This window comes from Balaenoptera acutorostrata, chromosome 12 (genome assembly GCF_949987535.1).
Source record: "Balaenoptera acutorostrata chromosome 12, mBalAcu1.1, whole genome shotgun sequence".
Classification (NCBI taxonomy): domain Eukaryota; kingdom Metazoa; phylum Chordata; class Mammalia; order Artiodactyla; family Balaenopteridae; genus Balaenoptera; species Balaenoptera acutorostrata.
This window is the reverse complement of record NC_080075.1, coordinates 51,920,113-51,945,302: the sequence shown is the minus strand read 5'-3', so window position 1 is coordinate 51,945,302 and position 25,190 is coordinate 51,920,113. Positions and strand designations below refer to the sequence as shown.

The window sequence follows — 25,190 nt, the reverse complement described above, 5'->3', positions numbered from 1 at the left end:
GTGCGCCACAACTACTGAAGCCCGCGCACCTAGTGCCCGTGCCCTGCAACAAGAGAAGCCACCGCAATGAGAAGCCCACACACCACAACAAAGAGTAGCCCCTGCTCACCACAACAAGAGAAAGCCCACGAGCAGCAACAAAGACCCAATGCAGCCAAAATTAAATAAATAAATAAATAAATATATTAAAAAAGATTAACTCTTTCTAACAATAGCTTGTATTGGAGGAACTAAATTGCAAAAATTTTTGATGGTCGTGCTTGGGTATATTAGCTCCTCCTCTCTCACCTCTGCTCCCATTATCCCCCTTATTACCTGACCTGTCATGGTGCCTGGTGCACAAACACAAAAACATGCACATATTATAATATCATATATTTACCAAATGAATGAATGCACAATCTAAGAAATCAATATATTAAAGTTGAGGGCAACCAAGACCTTAGAGTCTTGGATTACTTGGACCATAATTAATTCAAAGATTCTTCTAGGAATATTAGCTGACCATCTTGTCTAAAATATCATTGCAGGGCTTCCCTGGTGGTGCAGTGGTTAAGAATCCACCTGCCAATGCAGGGGACACGGGTTCGATCACTGGCCCTGGAAGATGTCACATGCCGCAGAGCAACTAAGCCCGTGCACCACAACTACTGAAGCCCGCGCACCTAGTGCCCGTGCCCTGCAACAAGAGAAGCCACCACAATGAGAAGCCCGCACACCGCAAGGAAGAGTAGACCCTGCTCGCCGCAAATAGAGAAAGCCCGTGCGCAGCAACGAAGACCCAACACAGCCAAAAATAAAAACATATAAATTAATTTAAAAAAAAATCATTGCAGTGATGCACATTTTTGTCCAATAAGCCAAAGTAAGGAAGCAGTGTGTGGTAGGAACATCTACTTCAGCAGAATATTCATAGCCAAAAATGTTCTGGGTAACACATATGAATTAATTACCAGAAAAGCTAAATTTTTCTTCAACACAGTAAAGTCAAGTATATTTTGAAAGGTGTTGCTAACTCTCTTGGTTGCTAGACAAAAGAGCAAAGGGATCACTCGATCAAACAGCACCCTCCTGCCTGTGAGAAAAACAAAAGAAAAACAAAACCCTCCTCAGAATCAATGAAGTGATCCATGGGACACCAGGCAGAGGCCATCAGCCTCTCTCACAGGATTCACTCTTGTTAATACACGCTGGAAGCAAAATGTGAGGCCCTGGTCCTTGTAATGATTTCTGCTCCAAGAGATCAACCATCAAAGCACATGGAGGACCCTCTCAGTTCAAGTTTCAAAACCTCTGAGCTCAAAAAAAAAAAAAAAAAAAAAAAAAAAAAAAACCTCTGAGCTCATGGAATTGCTCTGGGCTAAGTGCCATGCAGAGTTGATTCTATCAGAAATTCCTCTTTGACTCCGACCAGAGATTTGGTTCTATCTTTTGGTGCCTCTGCAGTGTGCCTCAATATCCCTACAAGAAAAAGGATATTCAAATTCCCTCCAAAAGCCCCCACTCCTTTTAGAAGTTTAGTATGTGTGTGAAAAGTGCCTCAGAAAGAGAAACATTATAAATTTAAGATACAATTATTTTCCTCATAGAACTGCATTGGGCTACCTCAATTATAAACCACACTTTTAAAATCTGTTAACATTTCCTTCTGGGAAAGCCCCTTTGCCCTTTAATAGTAAAAGCTAATCAAGGCAGTATAATTTCTGGAGCTCATATTTGTGGGAAGAGAACGGCTGGCACTGGTGTGCTCATTCCTATGATGGTTTTCTCCTTCCTTTATGTCCTGAGATTACTGAGAGGCTCTAAGCTAATTTTTGAAAGTATGCAGAGGTACTTAGGAAAGCCAGGAGCAGAGATGGAAACCTGAGCATTGCACTGACATCATTCTATGTTTGGCACATATGGAACATCTCTAAAGCAATACCAACCGAACACACTGCTTTATTCTGAACTCTTGCTGGCTTTAAGTAGCAGTCTTAATTACAAGCAGGCTTGCTTTTTATCATTTACAGTCACACAGTGCTCCATTTATTTGACTAGGAAAATTCAATTTTTCTATAGAGGTATTTTCAACCTTTATATTTTTAAGTACATGCAAAATAAAATGGGATCCTGCAGTGATCTCAAAACCTGCTTCTCATATGCATTTAAAAAAAAAATCCTCATCATAATCTCTGCAACTGGGTCAGCTTGCACAAAGATGCTCCGGGTAGCCATGAGTGCTTTCAGCACCCTGCAATCCTTGTAAGTGACACCTCATAATAGTGCAAATGAAGCATGGCATGATGAGAAAATGAAGAAGAATGGACCTGGATAGTCAACCCAGCAGTTTTCAAAACACAGAAGATCGGCTAAATTTTGTTCCATAAAATACACCACACATGATTTTTCTTTTACACATTCAAGCACATATATTCTTTCGCTATTATGAGAAAAATATCTTATGACTCCAAGAAATTCTACTATAAGCAAACAGGGTAGCTCGTGTGTTCATCTACATATGTATATTTGCCATAGTCTCACATTTTTAACCAAACCTCATTTACACCTGCCTTGATTTTCAGCCAGGAATTTATCATGTTGTTATTCACCTTTGTGTTTTCCCTTCACCCTCATCTCTTAGGCTCAAAGATTATTTCCTTGTGGGCCCTTTGCCTAATTAGCTGAATATTCAAGGAGTTTATTGACCCAACAAATTCACCATCACCTCTTCCTTATTAGGTTTCTTTTAAGCCATCACCCTGCCTGCCCCGCTCTCAGCCTCTCTGCATCCCCACCTCACTCCCATCTCTCCATCCCCCACCCTCAGAGGCTTATTTCATCTTTAATGTTCTTGGGTTGTTTCTCTAGCCAGAGTTTTTTCCCTCTTTTCAAGGGAGGCAAGAGATGAAGTGTGAAAAATTCACACCGGCTTTTATTTGGCAGAGGTTGGCTACTGACAGGTAAGTTTGCTACTCTGATTTTTTTTTTAAAAAAAGGCGGGGGGAAAGAAAGAATCAGAAAGCTTCCTCCAAAAGTGTGTGTGAGCAGGGTGGGGAGAGTTTCAAAAAGTAACAAACACGACCATACTATGGAACCTTCAAAGAAAAGAGAAAGTTTTCTGACCCAAAAGAATAATCACAACCGCTGCTCACTTTCCTCCACTATCCATCTATCCTTTCTCTTTCCCAGCGACAGATATGCCTGGTTTTTCATTCACGTACAGAGACAATCACTATATTCTGGAGGGAAGGAAATGTCTGTAGAGACCAGCAGACGGGGGCCTGACTGGGGTAGAAGCTACAGAGGTGAGAGGACAGGCGTCCTCTCTGCGGCAGGGTTCCCTTGGTCTTCTCCTCTCCCCACGTCCCCCAGGCGCTCTCCCTTTTCAGCCACATCCCTCGGGAGAGAGGCAGAGCCACAGAGAAGGAGAAGTTAATATGCATATGAGATTATTAGCCAAGTGCTTCCCACTGGTACAATTCAGCGCCCAACCCCCTTGCATACCCCCATCTGGCTCACCGCACCCACGCTCTGTCTGCCCCTCATGTGCCTGGGCTCGCCTCCCTCCAGCAGGACTCACATAATTTTGCACAAAGGCCAGGCAGTGGGTGAGAACTGCACCCGGGAAAGGGAGCAATAAGCTCCCAGAATCCTGAGAGCGAGCAGGGAGAGCAACAGCAACTCCTTGCTGTGTGTGAGGGATCTATCCTTTCCGTCACTTTTTCCATAAAAGCCCCCTTTGGAGGCGTCACTCATGTCTCCAGCCTAGGCACGCTTAACTGGAGAGAGTCCTTGAGAGGGAACTGGGAGAAGGAAAGGAAGGGATTCCCGGGCCCACTGTGAGGTGTGCCTGGGCCACTCCCAAAGGAGGTGCCCAGCGGATTTGTTCTCTTCAGCTGGGTTAGGCTCTAACCTCTCACATTTAACCAGAACTGTCCCCAGGTAGGAAGCCAGTCCCTGGGGAAGGGGGCCATCCCAGTATAACTAGCAGCTGCTGGGGGAGAGGAATTACCTAGGGAGAGGGGCAAAGGATCCAGAGAGGAACCAAGTCTGAAAGGGAAAGGGGCCCTACAAGCAAACGAGGGGGAAAGAGATGTAAAAAAAAAATGAGTGTCCATAACTTTCGCCCTGCTTTTTAAAGCAGCGGACTTTACACTGGGGAAGAAGAAGAATTGGGAGTGGGGGAAGACTCACAAAAAACAGTTGATGTTTTATTTATTGGCAATTCAGGGAATCTGAAATAGGCATTTATCTGAAGATGCCAGGAACCTGGCCTTACACTGCTGGTCATTCTGGAGAAGAAAGCTGCCAACCAAGGCTTGTCTCCACACTCTGCTCTTTACAAAGGAATTCCCGGTGAGGAGAACAGCTTCTCTCTGGTCTAACTTCTCCTCCTTCAGGCAGACCTCCTGGCTTAGACCAGCCAGCATTGCCCCACCTGCCCTCCTTGGGAAGCACTATACTCTGAGGAAGGAGGAAGCAGGACTTCCCTTATCCCAGCAGCCTTCAGACATGGTCCAAAAAGAAGTAAGTGTGTGGGATGAGGGAAAGGGGATGGTGTTCAGAGGTCCCCTCTAAACTGGGTAGGAGTTGGCAGGCACTAGAGAGGGTGCCTCCATCACCCTCCGACTTTCTCCAATTAAGGGAAGAGGTGGAGGAAAATGGAATTAGCCTCCAGTTTAGTGAGTCCCGGGACCTGCCACTTCACCGTCACTGCAGTCTGAGCACTCCTTGGAGGAACGTGCGGGCTGGAACTTCTCCCTCCCCCAGACCAGGGAAAATGGGTAGGAGGTGGGGCAGCACACCGAGCACAGACAAAAGGTTCGGCAGAGCCCTCCTCTCTCAGGAGCTCAGGTCCCCGGGCTGAGCCCGGCTCCCCATTCGGCCACGCCGAGTGACCTTCTCGCTAGAAACGCCCCCTTCCCGCGGGGCCAAGGATGGTCTTTTAATAGGTGCCCACGTCGCTCTCCCGGCACCCCGACAAGGAACGCCCCTCCCACCCCTCACCGCAAACACCCGCGACGCCTTCCTCCAGCCCCTTTCTATTGTCTTCAAAGAGATAAGTGGCTCCCACCCAACACACCCAAGTGCACGTCCCTTTCTCGCGCTCCCATTTCTCCGAGCCCTAAGGGCCGAGAAGCGAGCGCAGGGTCGAAAGGGGGGCGCGAGGGAGTTAAACCCGCGAGAACTTGGCATCGCAGACCCACCGTGTCCACCTCGCAAGGATGCCGGTGACCTGTAGATTGCAATAGGCACTGAATGATGCTTGCTGCTGCCATGGAAATGGTGGATGTGGTGCGCTCCCAAACTGGACGCCCCCCATGCCACTCCTAGGAGGCCGCTGAGGGTGAGCGGGACTATCCAGAGCAGGGCGAGGCGCCCCCCTGCGCCGCCGCCGCCACTGCCGCCGCCGCCCCCGGGCGAGCCCAGCTCGGCGCCGCACCGGAGCATCCTCTGGTACATGGCTGGGCGCCCGCCGAGGGGCAGCCGCCGCGGGAGGCAAAGTTTGGGGCGCGGCGAGGGGAGAGGGCGCCGGGGAGCGGGCGGCTCGGGGTGGGCTGCGGGGCTGGCCGCCTCACCGCGCCAGGGCACCCATCCTCTCCCTCCTTCGGACAGTCTTCTCGGGGTCCTGGGGTCCGCCGTGCCTCGCACCCCAAAGAATCCGAAACATAGCCGAGGTGAATGCAGCTGATGGGGGCTTGTCCGAAAAGGCAGCCCCGGAGAAGAGCAAGCACGGAGCGGGCGGCTGCTCCCAGATTTCCGGGGCTCCAGGTTCTCGAGAGATACTCCCAAAGAGTTTCGGGCGAGAGTGCGTGCCGGGGGGTGGGGAGCGGGGAAATGGTTTAAAGCTCCTCCCGGAGGGTCCTCACTTCTACATGACAGCCATCCACCGCGAATCCACTAGGTAAATCCATTTAGCATTGTGCGGGGGGACTGGGGAGGCCACTTCGCCGGCCCAACCTCCTTTCAACGGAGAAGCAGACCCCATGGACTCGAGGCGCCCCGTCCCTCCATTCAGCCCGGGCCGGCTCGCCCGCTCGCGCCAGCCTCCCCCGGGCAGCGCGCGGAGCAGCGGCGCGCATCGCCTGCTCCCGAGGCAATCTCCGCGTCCGCCGCCTCCTGACACTTACGCCCGGCGAGGGGTTCAGAGGGAAGAGTGCACCCTTATGAAGGAAGCGGGGATCGAACGGGGGAAAGGGAGCTGGGGAAAAGCAGAAGCACACAAAGGAGTGGGGGGAAAAAAGAAAAGGAAAAAGAAAAAAAGAAAAGAAAAGAAAAGAAGAACCACACACGCTGGCGAAGCGAGGGGCTCTATGCAAATCTGCAGTCTCCAAACAGCAAATCACTGAAGCTCGGATGCAATGCAGAGGACGAGCCTATGTAACGAGGGAGGCTGGTCTAGCTTCCCACAGAAATCGCCCTGCTTTGCCTCTCTCAAGCATTCTCCACACATCAAAGGGACACGTGTACGGCGATGCGGGGAACACCTAAAAAAGCAACGCTCCCTCCTCTGCCAGGTGATCCCTCCGTCTGAATTACAACGGCAAACGGCACCCTTCCCCTACCCCTATGGTTTAGATGTAACCAGTGTCTTGAGAGCTCTTAAAAGGGAAAGAATTCCGCTCTTTTTATTGGACCAAACTTGTTCTGCCAGGTGTTCAAACCCAATCTGCTAAATATGGCTTGACACCATCTACTCAAGCATCAGTTTTGATGATCTGTTAATTACACATATTACTCATAACAAAGAGCCCTCGTTCCCACTACAATATCATATCTCACATAAGGCAGTAGAAGTGCAGGGAATCAAAATACACAAGGAAGAAAAAGAATGAGTGCATTTGGCAGCTGAGGAAGAGACAGAAAGAGAATAAAAAGGAAAAAAGGAGACAGGTGAGAAAGAGGACAGCAGAAGAGAGAAACAGGATGAATGAGATTGCTTGTGTTTTGGTCAAACATTTTAGGAATCTTTAAGAACCCCCAAGATCTCTATAGAAGCCCAGCTATGATGATCTTTTATAAGGGTGGAGTTCTGCCTTTCTCTTACCATGTTTCATAAGGAAAATAACATCAGGAAATTTAAATCTAGTGCCCTCAGAGAAGAGGGGACATTATATTCTACTGGTGAAATGAAGACTATTTAACTGAAAGCCATGTGTCCTGGAAAAAGACCAGCAAAGCCAACACACAACTAAGAGTAAAAGTCTAGCACGGCAAGTGGACTTAGCGAGGAGGACCACAGTCACTGGAGGCTAGCAGACGGGATTTGGAACTATGATTAAAACAGTTCCCTGGTTTCTAAAAGATGATAAAAACTATGACATGACTAGTGGCTGGACATTCTTTGTTTTTATTCCTATTTAAAGACAAAGGAAAATAACTCTGACCAGGTACTACTTCTCACAGGCTCCTGTCTACATAATCTTTTATATCAACAAATACAAAGTCATGTCCTGAAAAAGTAGTTCTAGGAGGATTTGATACAAATCAGCCACTCACCAAAGTGGTCATTTAGACTTACATATTGCTTCCTAGTTCATTCAAAGAGTCAACCCTGGGACTCTGATGGTCACTATGTTACCAGTGTCCAAGGGCCACCAAACCAAATTTGTAGCAATCCAACACCTCACATTCTTGGCAAAAGTTTATGTTATTCTACTAAAAATTTAATACTTCAGTAGTTCCCTAATTGAGACAGCTTAGGCATGCTAGAGAAGGTGCTTTTAGCTACTTAAATACGCCTTGTCTCCCTCCCACAGCTGCTCAAAGACCAAAAGAACACAAATCCTGCACTTTCCGCTGTGGTCTGTTCCCGTCCTTATCCCCAGGCCATTTCCTCCTCATTTTGTTATTTTTTAGCACGTGGATTTTAATTCATTAGTCAAGGGTTGTGAATATTCATTTTTAAAATATCCAGTAAGCTTCAAAGGGATAAAAGAGGAGCACTGGATTAGGAGTCGAGAAACCTGGGCTGCCTTCTTGGTGCTGCCATTTACTGGTTATGTCGCATTTGTTATTTAGCCTCTCCCCAAGGCTCCATGGCTTCCTCTATAAAATAGTCATGTCCCTGTCTTTCCTAACAATCCCACAGGGCAGGAAGGATATAATGTAATATTTAATGAGAGAGTGCTTTAAAATATATCAAACGCTCCCCACAGCAGGCAGTTTGTCTCCTTCCATATAGGTCTAACATATTCCAGCTGATTGGTCTATAGCATTCATTTGGTTCCCTTCCATCTATAGAAAGGTAGAGCACTGCGTTGTTCTCTGATACCCTCATCTATGGTGATGATCTGTCCTTCCCTCCCTAACTAGATGGTAGATTCCTGAAGGGGAGAGGAGACAAATCTTCATTTGTACTCCCTCTAGTGCCCAGCATTTGTGAAACATAAGTTAGTCTCTTAAGTCACTGTGAACACTGAATTAGGAATACCAATCCATTGCTCCTACGGCTTAGGTTCCTACAAGCCTCTGGTCACAACATTTTCATCAACAGATTGATATATAACCTTATTTTATGTGTTTTCTGTTCAAAGACATCTTATTTAATATATATTGTTGATTCATTAACATTGAACTCATAGCCAACATCACTATAACTTAAGCCTGAATGAAGCTCAACTAACATACTTATTTTCTCTGTTAAGACATACCATGGCTTTCTTTGCTCAGGAACATTAGACGGCACTTCAGCACTATGTTTAGGGACCATTTTAAACAGCAAAATCACCAACGAAAAGAACAAAAATGTGCAAAATATGGTACTAAATAGACCACACAAAGGATGTTTGTTTACAGTATGAGCTGAAACAAGGCAGAGCGTTGCCTTGTTTGACCTCAACTGGGAACGAGGGTGTTGAGGACTCTTTTTGACACTCTGTGCATGTCTGTTAATAACCGCCTCAGTGCCATGGATATTGATTTGGGGGTTACAAATTTTAGTGAGGAGGTGAGGTCATACCTATGAATAACAGTGATTGACTGTATTTGTTACTTTCTCGAATGTACAGGGAAGGATGGGGCTGGGAGAATTTGGGGAATGATTTGTATAAATTAAAGCCATAGGAATAGAGTAAATGTAGACGATTCTGATGAACATTTCCAAGAGCATTCTCTTGGAAGAAAATGAAGAAAAGACTCCTCTGACTGTCTTATATTGTCTTAGGCCTTGGGAGAGAAAGGTCGGGTTAGGGAAGGCATAGGCCAGAAATCTCAGTCTCACGGGAGTCTCAAGGGCTAAAGAGGAAATATTTATGGCTGCCTTGAAAGAAGAAATTGTAGCTGTCGTGTTTTCAGGCAGATGTCTAAGGCACCTTTGCAGTACCTAGGAGGTTCTTGGGTGGATTCTGTGATACTGATGCTGCAATATTTGTTATAAATGGCTGTTATAGTGGAACAAGGAGCAAATTCTCTGTCTAGAGAGTGGAGAAAAGTCCTGTGAGCAGACTCATGCCTAATCTGGATGAAGCAAATAAAGCTTGCGCTTACTCTTCATGTCTCTTCAGCTGGTCAGTTCTTTGGCTGGAAGTGTATTACCTAAAGGAAACTGAGGGGACTTCCCTGGTGGCGCAGTGGTTAAGAATCCGCCTGCCAATGCAGGGGACACGGGTTCGATCCCTAGTCCCGGAAGATCCCACATGCCGCAGAGCAACTAAGCCCGTGCGCCACAACTACTGAGCCTGCGCTCTAGGGCCAGCGAGCCACAACTCCTGAAGCCCGTACACTGAGAGCCCGTGCTCTGCAACAAGAGAAGCCACCGCAATGAGAAGACCCCGCACCGCAACAAAGAGCGGCCCCCACTCGCTGCAACTTGAGAAAGGCCCAGGCGTAGCAACGAAGACCCAACGCAGCCAAAAATAAATAAATAAATAAATTTATTAAAAATAAAATAAAATAAAGGAAACTGAGGCAGCACCTGAGAACAAATCGTTCTCAGGTGAGTAAAAAATTGGTTGGAGGAGACATAGTGCTCAGCTGCTTGTAATTTACTCTTAAATACTGCAGCATGGACAATGTGATATAAATGTGTGTTAGTGCTGTTCTGTGTCTCAGGAGGTTGGCTGCTTTCATCAGGAATGTATGCTCCAACATCTCAGCCAGAATTACAGAAGTCAGAGGTGACTTCTGGAAGTCTTGAGTTATCATCATCTCCAATCATGATGTGGCTTTGCTCATTAATTATAATGTATGTTGGAAACAGATTATCATCAGTGACATAAATGGCTTGTCATTTGGCTAATGGAGGTTAGGGGTGGGTTCTCTTTGGTGAAATCATTAACATTCAAGATATGTGGACTGGCCAAAATTTTTGTAAACATGCTTTGCTTCTATTTGAATAGAGTATATGAATCTATAAGGCCTTTCACCCTTTACTATAAGGAATGGTGTCATAGTATTAGTAATAATAAGAACTAATATATTCATAACTGGCACAACTCTGAGAGGTGTAAATGTATGAGCTCATTTAATCATCACAAAACCATATGAAGTGGGTGCTATCACTGATCCCTAACAAACCTTAATCACCTAATTCTGACAGATGATGATCTGGATGCTGCCACTGAAATATTGCCATATTTGCTTTAAGAAAACCTATTTGCAAGACATTTTGGGGTACCTAAAAGAACCAAGAGCTGGAACTTCATCAAGCTTCCAGAACATGCTGTAAGATTTTGTACCTACTTATTAATAAGTGTCTGTTTCTGTGGCAGAAGTTGGTCTGCATCTTAAATCCACTAGGACCTGTGGGAACACTTGGAAGAGTGGTTGACCCTCCCCTGCCTCTGACCACTGTGGGTACTGAGCTCTACCAAGAGAATCTAATAGCTGCACATAGGGAGTTATTCTAGATGTATTCATAGCTGATGATTTATAATGAATGAGAAGGCAGGTAGCCTATGTCAGACAACCATGTAAGAAATGGGGGATGGGCTTGAAAGCTGAGGGGACAAAAGAAAAGAAATGGAAGGAGAAAGAGAAAAAGAGTGTGTAGAAGGGGGAGTGTACACAGAAATGGAAAAGCACAGGTTATTTCAAACTATTTTTTCATATTCCTAAAATCACCCTTCTGTCTCAAGAAACAAAATGGTTGTCAGGCAGACACTTTCAACCTTTTCGTGTTTTTCTTAAAACTTAATTGGAAATTGTTACAGCTCAGTATTAAGCTTTTAAAATAGAAAAGTAGACAATAAAACGGCAGAGAGGAAGTATATTAAAACCTACAGGGCTTCCCTGGTGGCGCAGTGGTTGGGAGTCCGCCTGCCAATGCAGGGGACACGGGTTCGAGCCCTGGTCCGGGAAGATCCCACATGCCGCAGAGCAACTAAGCCCGTGAGCCACAACTACTGAGCCTGCGCTCTGGAGCCCGCGAGCCACAACTACTGAAGCCCGTGCGCCACAACTGCTGAAGCCCGCGCACCTAGTGCCCATGCCCTGCAACAAGAGAAGCCACCGTGGTGAGAGGCCCGCGCACCACAACAAAGAGTAGCCCCCGCTCACTGCAACTAGAGAGAGCCCGCGTGCAGCAGCGAAGACCCAATGCAGCCAAAAATTAAATAGATGAATTAAAAAAAAAAAAAAACCTACAGGCAGCACCAATCTTTTAAAAATTAAAAACGAGCAGAGTGTCAGTCATGCATTTTGCATTTCTACTGATGTCAGCACAAGAAAAGGCAAAGAGACCCCACATAACCATCTACCTGCATTTCTGAGTTGGGATTGAGAGAGAGTAAAGAGGGAGAGGATCAGGAGAGGATGCTGTCTGTGAAGCTGCAAAGACAAACCTCTGATCCTGGGTTATTGCAGGTCCCTAAAGGTGTTCGGAGAAAAGATCAGAATAGATCAGAAGAGTAAGGACACTGAGAGAAAGGAAGGAAGGAAGGAAGGGAGGGAGGAAGGGAGGGGAGGAAGGAAGGAAGAAGGAAGAAAGAAAGAAAGAAAGAAAGGAAGGAAGGAAGGAAGGAAGGAAGGAAGGAATGGAGAGAAAGAAAGAAAGAGAAAGAAAGAAAGAAAGAAAAAAAGAAAGGAAGGAAGGAAGAAAAAAGAAAAAGAGAGAAAGAAAGAAAGGAAGAAAGAGGGAGGGAGGAAAGGAACGGGGAGGAAGAAATGGAGAAAGGGGGAGGGAGGGAAGGAGGAAAAGAAAGAAAAGAAAAGAAAGAAAAGAAAAGATGCCAGGGCTAAAAGCATCCCTGGAGATTTTGTAGTACAGTCTCTTCAGATGATAAACTTGAGGCCCACAGAAGTAATAATGTTACCAAAAAGTCAGATTTATTTATGAAATGTTTACTTAACTGGAAGTGAACTTTTATCTCCCACCACCCACAGTCCAGTCATAGATGTAGATTGAGAAATTCAGTCAATGTACCTATTACCTAGAACCTCCACACTGAGGGAGAGTAGCGGGAACCTAACATGAGCCAACATGATGCCCAATTCACTCAAAAGAAATTAAAGCTTGCAGTTTGATTTCTGAAATAAGAATAGATTTATTCAGTCACAGTTAGTTGTGTTTAGGACTGAAGTATTTTATGCCAGTGGTCCCCAACCTTTTTGGCACCAGGGGCCGGTTTTGTGGAAGACAATTTCTCCATGGACTGGGGAGGGGGGGATGGTTTTGGGATGATTCAAGTGCATTACATTTATTGTGCACTTTATGTCTATTATTATTACATTGTAACATATAATGAAATAATTATACAACTCACCATAATGCAGAATCAGTGGGAGCCCTGAGGTTGCTTTCCTGCAACTCGGTCCCATCTGGGGGTGACGGGAGACAGTGACACACAAAGTGTGTTGCAGATGTCCAGTCTATTCTGTAAGATGCAGCTCAATTGTCAGTTGCCACTCACGGATAGGGTTTTGATATGAGTCTGCAAGCAATTGATTTATTATGGTCTCTGTGCAGTCACACCTCTCTGCTAATGATAATCTGTATCCGCAGCCGCTCCCCAGCGCTAGCATCACTGCCTCAGCTCTACCTCAGATCATCAGGCATTAGATTCTCATAGGGAGCGCACAACCTAGATCCCTCGCATGCGCAGTTCACAGTAGGGTTTGCGCTCCTATGAGAATCTAATGCCACTGCTGATCTGACAGGAGGCGGAGCTCAGGCGGTAATGTGAGCGATGGGGGCGGCTGTAAATACAGATGAAGCTTCACTCGATCGCCTGCCATTCACCTCCTACTGTGCAGCCCGGTTCCTAACAGGGAACCCCTGTTTTATGCTATCTTTTCTCTTGCCCCTTTTAATAAAAAGTTCATTTATGACATCCTACATAAAATTTGTTGCCTAAGCACCAAGGCTGGGTCATAGAAATTTCATTATTAACTGCATCTTGAAGTGTTGTGGGCATTGCTTTGGTACCACCCAATCATATGCTATCTTTTGGTCACTAGCATCTTATATTGTTTGTATAGTTATTTAAACGTACTTGTGTTGCTGACAAACTCTTCCCTAGGTTGATGCCATTGGATGTGAATGTGTTCATAGTGTAGAGGGAAAACATGTGGCTCGAGTGCCAGACTGTGAGTTTGAATCTGAGTCCATAGTTATTACCCACGTGACACTGTGTTTCATGGACCCTTGCCCCCATTTCCTCATCTGTAAAATGATTATAACACTGTGTAAAATATATTAAGCACTAAATATAAGTTATTGTCATTTACTCACAGGTACATATTTTAGATAGCTGCTAAAGACATACTGATAATGAGCTGTAATGTGATTTTTAATTTAGCCCTATTTCAGACTCTTCCCACTCAGTCAAGTTCGGCCACCTCCCCAGTTCTCTGTTACTCTAAATCCTCAAACTTTAGTGTTCCCGAGAATCACTAGAACAGCTTCTTAAATCAAAGACTGCTTTGCTTTTGATTCCCATGATTTGTAGAGGGGCCTGATAATTTGCTTTTTTAACAAGTTCCTAGGTAATGCTCATACTGCTGGCCCAGAGGAACTAGATTTTCAGAACCACTGCTCTGTCTGAATGTCAACGTCTTTAACATGGGTTTTATTAACCAACACAGGGAGGGCTTTCTAATTAAACTCCTTACCAATAACCTCGCCTCTTTGGCTGTGTATTCTAAACATAGACAGCAGTGCTGTTCCCAGATCTCTTCTTTAAAGCATTCTTTAAAGACTTCAAGATGTCCAGCATATAAACCTATATGTTCTCATTTCACACCATGAAACTATAAATTCCTTTTATTCTACTTAGAAAAAGCTATTTTCTTTTCCTTCTCATCTTTTGAATCTGTGCTCTTCTTCAGTTAGCCTGGCCAGTGGCTAGAGGCAGGACTGAGTTCCTACAGGACTGAAGGCACTGCGTTAGGGTTCATATCTGACTTTACTAACTTATCAGCCACGTGGCCTTATGCAGGTGAGGATGCTTGTTTCCATATAAAACGTAATACTGGCCATCCAAATAGCCAGGCACCATTTAAAAAAAGAAAAAAAAAAAGTCCCTTTCAGGTCCTGGCATATCAGGTTTTCAGTCTGACCAGCATCAGCCACAGGAAAGATCAGTGACAAAAACTGACAACCTGGGATCTGTCACCTGCATTCACCAGCACAGTCTATCATACATATGTGCCACAGAAGAAGAAAGCAACATGGGATCATTGAGAATGGAACTAGAGTTGGAAGGACAACTATAAGGCAAGTTAGGGTGATATAAAAACTGAGATATAATTTGCAAATTCCCTAGTAAATACAGATATTCAAATCCAGAACCAGACGTCACGCCCATACCATGAGTTCAATTTCCTGAATGCCGGAAGTGTACAGCATGTAAACCAATTCAATCTATCTTTATGGATATATGTCCTGGAGCATATGTTGCCATTTGAATTCACTGAAAGGAATTTAATCATGTAATTTGAATTGAATCTCTAAATAGGTTTATCTGGGATCTATAATTTAATCCCCATCCAATTCAGGACAAATAGATTAGATTACACATTTTGTCAGAGTGATATTTTGAAGTTAGGTACTGTAGTAAAGTTAGTGTGACTATCCCACGACAAAGATCCCTTTTCCAGGTAAGTAAAAGGCATATTAACCATTTCTTTACCATGGCATATTAAGCCGTTCAAAATTTATCTCCATCCTGCCTCTCCAGTCTTATCTTTACCTCAACTTCTGCCACTTACCCCGCAAACATCCTAGGCTCCAGCAACATGAACTCCTCTTCCCTAAGTACACTGCATTTTTTCACTTCTTTTGCCACTGCCCATGCGATTCCCTCTGTAAAAATGATCTTTTCTCCTACCTAGGTCTCTTACTATCCCATTCATTCCTCTACCAAATTGTTGGAAAATTTTCTGAACTCCTCCAGTTTTTCAAGCATAGACTATCACAAATACCTAAAAAAAAAAAAAAAATGCCCGGGGTATGTAATAGTATATTTATATTATTTTTGTGCTGTATGAATGAAGTGTCAAGATAAATGGTTAAATCTATATCCATGTTTAGGAATTTAAAATAACCCAAACCAACAAACAAAAGAAATTCACCCTCCCCTCTTCAATTTATCCTTGCAGGCTTTTGGTTAGCTCTTTCATTGCCTAAAATATATAACAAATTTAGGCTGAACTTTGATTCGAATGCTAAACAAATTGGTTATGAAGAATAAGGGAATTCATTGTCATATTTTCCTACTCATGTTATAAACAGATGTCTTTCTTTCCCATACTATGTAAAAGGAAAATAAAACACCACCAAGCAAAGATGCTTGCTGCCAAGTTGAATTGCAGAGCAAACATTTATAGCCAACTTATAAATCCTTGAAAATAGGGTTTTATAATGGAAATACTGGCACCATTTTAACTATAACCATTCGAATAATATCACTATAGCAGAACTTACAATCTAATATACCTGTTCTGGGACGGATGAGAGACTTAGCTATAGGTTTCGGAAAAACTTCCAGTGGCTCAATTCAAATTGAATGATCATTCCGTATAGTTCAAATCTCTTAGAATATTTATCTTTATTTCAAAATGTGTAGTATATGCTCCAAAACATTTAAAAGACAGAATATATTTTTTGATACTCGTATAAAAAGATATGACCTCTGAGAGGCATTTCCAAAAATCATCAATCAGTTTTTTTTCAACTGTCTTCTTTTTCTCTCATGAAAGAATTACTTTCCTCAGGTTTTCTCTGTTCTATTGCTGAGATGATTCCCCCAGAGACCTGTATGTTTATCTTGACAGGTGTTAGTAGATCTGTAGACCTCTGTGGAATTGTTCCTAGTTGCGCTGAGGTACAGGAGAAAACATTATGTCTGCAAACTAATGAACTTACCTTATTGCATTCTAAATAAAATAAACCACCCAGCAAGTGGAATTAATCTACTAATGTCTTCCTAATGAAGTTTTCATTAGGCATAATAAAAATGGTGTGGTCTTCAATATTTAACACGTGATAGGTATTAAAGCATATCTGATGATTTTTTAAATGCATACCTGATAATTGCCTTTATATTATTTTCAAATGAACTAGTTTACCCTCAGATTGCTTTAAGCACCTAATCAAAGAGATACAAGAAACATTTCTAGACTTAAGGGAATGTTTTATATCCAAATGGACAGAAGAAATGTCTCATCTACCATTATCCTTAAATAATTAAAACCAGATTTGCTGTTCTAATTTTTAAGAATGGAGATATATAATAGTGTGCAATTTTCTGTGCTATGTAAAATGTCACTCATTAATGAAATTTAGCCAAATATTGAGAATGGAAGTGTGTTAGCCCAATCCACAGTGGTTTGCTTTAAAATAATGCTACCTCCTAGCATAGCAAACAGCAACTTAAATTCTGATGAGAACTGGATACTTTACTGGCCAATGGAAGAGCAGCTACAAACACAATCAGTATCCTTTCTTATTGGCAACATTTTGATTTGTCATTTGTTAAAGAAAAAATTCAAAGCATCATGCAGAAACACCTACCTACTTCAGAAAATCATCAGTTTGGGATCATGTGATATCTCATTCCATCTAACATTTACAGTAGCATGTAGACGAGCCACAAAGAAGTCACATCCTCATTGCTACACTATGCCACATTCTTAATTTCTCATTTCAGGGTTCCCATATAAATTATCTCCTGCTTTGGTATAATCATGGTTGTCCAACTGAGACTTGAAGATCTTATCAGTCATGCATTTTACTATTATTATTGAAATTTACTCATTTCAATGATTACTTACTGCCAAATAAGCATATTATTTACTTCAGAGGCCAGAAAACAAACATAGTAATAGGAGAGTAAAGGTGGGTCTTTTCTCCTTCAGCAGTAGGAGCCAGAAACAGTATGAAAGCAATGGATCATGAAGAAAAGCAATTTCCTACTTGAGGGATTAGACAGTACCCTCTTTTGTACTGTTAAATCACAGTTTTGGTTATTTTTTCAAGTAATACTGACTTTTTTTTCAATTTACATAAATATAGTCTCTAGAGGAACTGCAAGAGAACCCCCAAACACAAACCCTCTCAACCAATCAATAGAAGAGATATAAAAAAGCCCTTATTTATGTTTACAGCCTTGAGCAACCCTTCACACAGCATAAAAAAAAATAAAAAATAAATAAACTAAACGGCTACATAAGCTAAAGATAATTAGCTTAACAAGGATGACTTCGAACTGAAATGTGAGGCTTTTTTCTTTCTTTAGGAAAAATATAGGTGATTTTTATTTTGAAGCAGCTCACATTTGCTAGTATTAGAAAATTGAAAACTGTAAATTTCAGCAAATGTTTGCTTTCCTTTTTAGGTTCACAACAATATTAACCACTGCCATCAGTCAGTATTACATTCAGATTTGAGAAAATCTGTAGCATAAAACTGTGCTCTCGAAATCATGTGAAAATCTTAATCAATTTAAAATGTATTTACATTCAAGAAGGAGTAAAGCATACTCTTAAATAATAAAGGCAAATAATAGTTACATGTACAAAACGGGGGGAAGGAAAACCATGAGCCTGTTTTCACAGCCCATTTTTTTAAAGGTTTATTGCTGATATGAGTCATGTTTAAGGAAGTTGCACATTTTCTATGCAGAAGACTGTTATGTCAGATAATTAAGAACAAAAAGCCCCCATAGCTAAATAGAAGCGTTGTGACAAAACCTTATAATTTATTTTAACTTATTCCTCAGTTATCCGGTTTGCCTAGAATCCTACACTTCATACTGTTAACAGACACCTGAGGTATGGTGGTTGGTTAGTGGTTAGCTCTAGCTTTTATTTTAATTGTCCTTTTTTTTTCCACTTTGTCAAAATAGTGATGCTAAGACATTTTTGAACTCAATAGCCTACAGAGACATTCAGAGCAAATATACATATTTCTTGTTTTATATATAACTGGAGTAGTATTTTCTAATTTTGGTGGAATAATCTATTGTATTGTGAAAATTAAAGGGAATAAGGAACTATACACAGAAACCAAATTAGAAGAGTACAGATCTATAACCCGTAGAATAAAATTTGACTGCTACAATCAAACAGTTTTGGAAGAAGTGTGAAGTTGTTCAGTATGGCTAAAATAAGTAGAATTTGGAGCAATGAATGATATTATTTTCACCCAGTTTAAATTCCTCAATCCAGTAATAGAACGATTAAAAACAGGTTAGTTGGGCAAATGAAGTTTGAATCCACTGGGTTTCCAGGACTGGGAATTAAAGAAAAAAAATCAAGAGTTGGATTGCTAACAGGTCAAGAATGGAAAATAGGTTACAATTTCCCAGATTTAAAAAAAATAGCATAAAAAGTATATGATTTGGGGGCTTCCCTGGTGGCGCAGTGGTTGGGGGTCTGCCTGCCAATGCAGGGGACACGGGTTCGAGCCCTGGTCTGGGAAGATCCCACATGCCGCGGAGCAACTAAGCCCGTGAGCCACAATTACTGAGCCTGCGCGTCTGGAGCTTGTGCTCCGCAACGAGAGAGGCCGCGATAGTGAGAGGCCCGCACACTGCGATGAAGAGTGGCCCCCGCTTGCCGCAACTGGAGAAAGCCCTCGCACAGAAACGAAGACCCAACACAGCCATAAATAAATAAATAAATAAAATTAAAAAAAAAAAAAAAAAAAAAAAGTATATGATTTGTAATGAGACACAGATCTGGTTCTAAAGAATCCAATAGTTTCCCATGACTTACTAGGTGGTAACTATATAGGAATACCAATATTCATTTTAAAAATCGGTGACTTTAGTCACTGTAGTTTTTTAGGGACAGCCCAGTCCTTAGATAATGGATCAAGCTATCAACCTAGAAAGGCAGTTGTAGCAGATACTTCTAATTTGTACTCAATATCTACTTTGCCTCCTTCCTGGCAAATTGAACAAATTGTTTTTGGGGGTAGGGAGGGATAAAGTACATACAAGGGCAATATGCCCCACTAAAAATACTTGCCTTCCCAAACTCCCCTACAGTCAGAGTACCCTTGTGACCCAGTTAATTTTGAGGAAGTGTAAATGGAAGTCCTTGGAAAAGGTTTTCTACAAAGCCCTTCAGGCTTTCTGCCACAAAACCTTATTCCTCTTGTACAAAATGCAGAATCACTGTGTATGGAAGATACCCACTCTGAGACCATGGGGTCAAAATCACACTCTAAGGATGGAGAAGCAAGAGGATAGAAGGAGTCTAAATACTTGACATTTTCCTACTGGAGTTACACTAGCCCTGCATCACCTACCTCTGAGCTTCTTATTAAGTTTGAAATGTAAACGATCTTCTGTTTAATCCAATGTAAGTCAGGTTATCAGTTGGGGGAAGCTAAATACATACCTAATATATAACTAATTTCTGGGAAGGATGATTAGTTAGGTGAGCAAGTTAGCAATCTTGGGCTCTGGGGGAGACACTTATCCTTAAGGAAAGTCAGTAACATATTGTCCAGAACTGTGATTTTAATGAGTCAGGATATGCTTTGGGTTCCTCCAGAACCACATGCATTTTAGAAAGTTAAGGTAGTTGCTTTAATACAGGTGCCTATTAAAGATAATAATTGGGAAATAAAGCTATCCAAGGCCCTTAAACAAGAAGAAAATGCCTCTGAGTAAAGAATGCTATGGCACTGAAGGGAAGTGTTCTCTCTTTGTCCTCCCTAAGCATGCCAGGGAAAAGTAAGAGGACATTCCATTTTCTACAGATAAGGAATTAGAACCTGCCAAAGACACACTCTCAGTCAGGTGGGTCTCTGAAGTGGGCTTATTAGTAATAAACTCATCTTCCCGGGGTATATACCTAAGTGTGAGTAGGTACAGCTGATATACATTTATTTGTCCATTTATTCATTAAAGTATCAAATAATTTATTTATCTAACAAATATTCATTGAGTACCTACTCTACAGCAGGATGTGTACCAGGCCCTGAACTCATCCAGAAAGAAACATTTGGGGACTTGGTTCTAGTTGAGGAAAGGAGCCTTTGAGGTTATCGCCTCCTTATCTTGAACTGGGCTGATCCCAATCCTCTCCTGAAGTCCATGAAAGGATGATATGTCCCTTGTGACTTACAGAAACTGCCCTGTCAATGGGATTGAATTGGAGCTGAAAGAGTATTCTTACGTCAGTTAATATAGTTTCATACTCAAAGGGTTTCAAAGCAGCACCGTGCACAATTCAGACACGCTTATCGACCAGGTGCTTACCACCTATTTGGCAGATGCTGTTTATAAAGTTTTTAAGAAACAAATATTGATCCAAACAATCCCTTGCATTTAATATTCTATCATTCTGGAAGGCCACTATTAACTTTGATGTACACATGCAATTACCTGTCTGACTAAAGAGTTTCAATTGTCCTAACTTTTGGTCACCACACCATGATTAAATGCATAGAAGCAACAAGTTGTTGACTTGGGCAGCCAGAAAACCACTGTGGCATAAGATTGATAGTTATATCGCCTACCAAACAATGTCTTTGTCGTTGCTTCCTACAGTACTCAAAAGTCCCAGATAAGAATTTAAAGCTGGATTTTGTTCTTACGTCTGTGTACATGTTATTTATGCAAATGCAAATAAAATGTATCTAGGAAGAATCCAGAAGGTCCACAGAGGAGTGAAGATTGTTTAAATTATTGCAGAGCTCATAAAACACATTTTCAACTGGCAGGGCATCCTCTTCATCAGACTACCATATGCTTCAAAGCAGGAAAAATTCACATGCATAAATGTAAAGTCTTGCATGTAGGTTTGAGAAAATCAATAGCATAAGCACAGGATGAGGGAGACCGGATTCTGTAGTTCTTAGTGTAAAAAAGTACCACGAGATTTTCACTGAACAAAAATGTAATCATAGACAACAGTTTGATGCAACTGTTAGAAAAACTGCATGAATTGAATTGTAGTATGCAGTTCATTTTTCTGCACTTTACATAAGACACATATAGAGTATTGTTTGACACGCTGGGTTCCCTGTTTTAAAAGATACATTGACAAAAAGAAGAACGACCAGATGCTCAGAAAAGCCATAGGTATGCTTTATTGGCTTTGCAGCTAGAGGAAGAGCCGATAGGTGGAAACATATTAATAAAGAAGCAGATTTGAGCACTAACGTATGTGAACTGAAGGTTCCAGAAAGAACCTTCTAGAAACTAGAAGGGGATTTGGAACTAATGTGCATTTCCACAAAGTAATTTCTGATTTATTCTCCTGTCCTGGGATCTTGCCTGTGGACATGTCCTCAGATAAAAAAAATAATGGAGCTTGTGAGAAATAATAAAGAGAGCTTTAGGTCTAATTGTCAGCCAAGGAAATTGAAAGTAGGTTCCTATGCAAGAGCTGTCGAGGAGAAGCGCAAAGGCTACCCTCTGATGTATATGGCTGTTACCCTGGCTAGGAAAGTAACTCATCCCCAAGTACCTTCTTGAGGAGCTAAGCAACTATCCACAGGAAAGTAGACATATTTATTATTTCATATATCTTCAATCACATGTCCTTAGCTCCAGGGAAATGTATTCCATGTTCTTCAGGAAGGGGTGCAGGAGGGAAGTACCATAACACATGTAAGACAAATAAAATAATTCTAACACTAAGAAACTGAGAATGTATGGCCACCAGTTTGGAAGCCTAAAAATAAATAGTCTAAAACAAGGGAAGAGAGGAGACCTCTTTGGAGAATATAGAAGGGCAAGGTCAAAATGATCTGAGAAAAAGGTGGGTGGTGAAGTAATCATAGCAACGGCAGACACAGAGTAAAAGGGCAGATGTGAAATAAACCAAACAAATGCATACATTAACTTACTGTATATTATGTATATTCTATGTATTTTCCATTGGACTCTGTTGCAATTAGACTGTACTAACCAAATTACCAACTTCTGGCTAAGTTTATTATGTGCACTCTATTGGATAATAAGCATAAAGAGTTTTATCCGTGCTCAATTAGAAATCACCTGAGCAGATGTTACAGGAGGTTAAACAAATTCTACAATTCCAAATACATAGGTTCAAATAAATTTAAATAGCATGATGTTACCTGTCTTTGTATTCTGGTACAATTGATGCATAGCTACCTTAGGTACTCTTCATCTGAAAAAGTAGCCAGTTTTTGAAGTTCTTTATGATTTCTGACTATAATTCCCCTCCAAAACATTCCCTATGGTCTCAAACACTCACATATCTGAAGCAAACTGGCATTTCTATAGGAGGTGATACTGAAACAACCACTGAACCACAACTCCCACGGGTTGCTATTAGAAGTGGTGACCAGCATTCCTTCCTACTCATCTCTGTGAGCTCTGATGTTTCCTAAAAGTACACAGACCAATCATGGTCTTAATCTCCCAGTGTCAAAGAGGAGGAGAGGTAGGGGAGGATCATAAAATCACAACATAGAGGAGGTCATACGAACTGAGCAAATTAGAGAATGCAGATAAAAGAACAAAAGAAAGGTATAAAATGAATAATAGCCATGGTTAGCAGGCAAAGATAAACATATCTCTTGATAAAAGGTATATATTTATTCTAGTTATTGAAGACTCTCCTTAATTTCTACCTCTTCCACGATTTCAGCCATGATTTTATCATGAACTTAACCACCATATAGTTTTTCCTCTCTGTGTGTACAGACTATCTCTACAGCTAGACTGCAGCCGCATGAGGGTAGGGCCAATGTCTCATGATTTTCTGGTTCTGCATTTCATTAGCAGGTGTTCCGTTCAAAATGCAGTCTGCCAATTACTCACAGCACTTTCATGTGAAACCACGATTTAAAGTTGTACTTCACCCTGGACTTACTGAATTTCTGAGGATGTGCTCAGGAATCTGCATTCGTAACAAAAGACTGGACAACACTAGTGTCACAAATATTTGCTAGCCTAAGGCCTTGCACAGAGCAGGTGCTTGTAAATGTCTGGTACTGCTGTTAAGATAATGCTTTCTGGCATGTCCATATGTGTTTATGAGAAACAAAGAAATGCTGATTTGCTCAGTGTGTCCTCTGTCAGCCACTAAATAGTAAATGCCCTGAGGGTTGATGTCTTGCCCAGATGGTTCTTTGTATCTCCTTTAAAATTTTTTTCTATAGCACTAGGCACTTCCTACAATGCACCATAAATAAGATATGATAAGAAGGAAAAAGAGAAAGGTGAAGGAGGAGGAACGGGGGGCGGGGTGTGGGGGGGGAGACGAGTTTATGGTTGGGAGGGACAGAACAGGAGGTTATTCCAAAAACTTCTTTACTTTGATGGACTGGAATTCAAAAGAGCTAATGAAGTTTCTACTTAATTTTTTCTACTTAATTCCTTTGCCCTACACTTACTAACACTGAGAATTATCCCCTATGGTATTTTTGAGATTACTAAAGACAGTCTTCCTATGATAAACTATAATGGAAAAGAATATGAAAAAGAATGTATATATATGTATAACTGAATCACTTGGCTGTACAGCAGGAATTAACACAACATTGTAATTCAACTATACTTCAATAAAAAATAAATTAAAAAAAAATACATTCTTGTGTGAATTGAAGATAGACCACATTTTGAAGGGCTAGCATAAAACAAACCTGTATTATAATAGTAAGGAAATGTTGGTCTCTATTTCTCCTCCTAAAATCGATCTAAAGGAAATCATTTCCATTTCTATATGCACATGTATGTTTGCATATGTATGTATGTATAATTACTTCATATGGATAAACTCAGCAATGATCTCTGCCAATTAAGGGCAGTGCTAATGCTAATGAGCTGTAAGAGGGACTCACCCAGTCATTCATGCCTTCCAATTGTCTTGTACTGCAAAAGGCATTCCTCATCTTTCACTCAGGTCTAACTCCCACACAGACCTTCTGTGCTCTTGTTTTATTATTACAAACAGACAAAAATTAAAATTGGAAATCAAGACTTGAAAACATGTTTATTTCTAAACCAATAGGGAAATGAGGCTTTACTGCCTCTATTCGCTAGGATTCAATTTTTCAAATTGTGAGAAGACCCCTGCTTTCCATTTCTATTTTGTCCTACTGAGGATGGGTCTTATACTCAAGAACTGCTTTCTAACAGAACATCAAATATACATATGTGTGTGTGTGTGCGTGTGTGTATAAGAATGGAAAGCTCTACGTTAAAGATCTCTCATCACTACACATTAATTATGAGGATTCTGTGGTCTAGATGGGTTAAGTGATTACTCAGAATTGCAAAGTTAATTAAATTACAGATCAGATTCTTTTCCTGGGATGTATGAATAAGCTTCAAGGGGACCAAGAATCTTCAAAATTATGTGCAAATTTTTGTGTGCATCTGTGCATTTTTGTGGAGACAGGATCCATAATTTTATCAGACTCTCAAAATGTTCCTCAGCGTAGTTGGGATAGTTACTGCTAGAACTGTAATTTATAAAATATTTGTAGAGACTAAAGAAGAATAGAGTTGAAGGTCATGAAACCCAAACTTCCAGTCAATACTATTCTTAGGTAATATTTCTGGTGGAGAGCATGCAACCTCTACCTGGGATCTTCAGATAAATAACAACTTACCACCTCTCATGTTAGCAGTGTTCAAAGCTCTAATTATTAGAAAGGGATTCATATCTCTGTACATTTTCCTTTCTATATTTTCTCACAAAGGTCCAACTACTGCCTTTCACAGCCACACACAAAAAAGCCATTTTTTGCTTACTCAGAATGTCTTTCAAATATTTGAAGATAACAGTTATAGTCCCTAGAATCTATGCTTCTCTGATCAGAACAGCCTCAA

At 41.7% G+C, this 25,190-nt stretch overlaps 1 protein-coding gene across 18 annotated transcripts in view; it reads right to left on the bottom strand.

Moving 5' to 3' along the window:
- The window catches only part of NRXN1 (neurexin 1), a 1,115,884-nt gene that overhangs the window by 427,856 nt on the left and 662,838 nt on the right, over positions 1-25,190 (bottom strand). For 2 of the 18 annotated variants that reach the window (XM_007190041.2, XM_028168474.2), the window contains exon 1: positions 5,190-5,445. The exons of the other annotated variants lie outside the window; for them this stretch is intronic. In XM_007190041.2, coding sequence (XP_007190103.1) covers positions 5,190-5,445 — 256 coding nt within the window. Of the gene's footprint in view, positions 1-5,189; positions 5,446-25,190 lie in introns of those variants that run through there. 18 annotated transcript variants of the gene reach the window in all.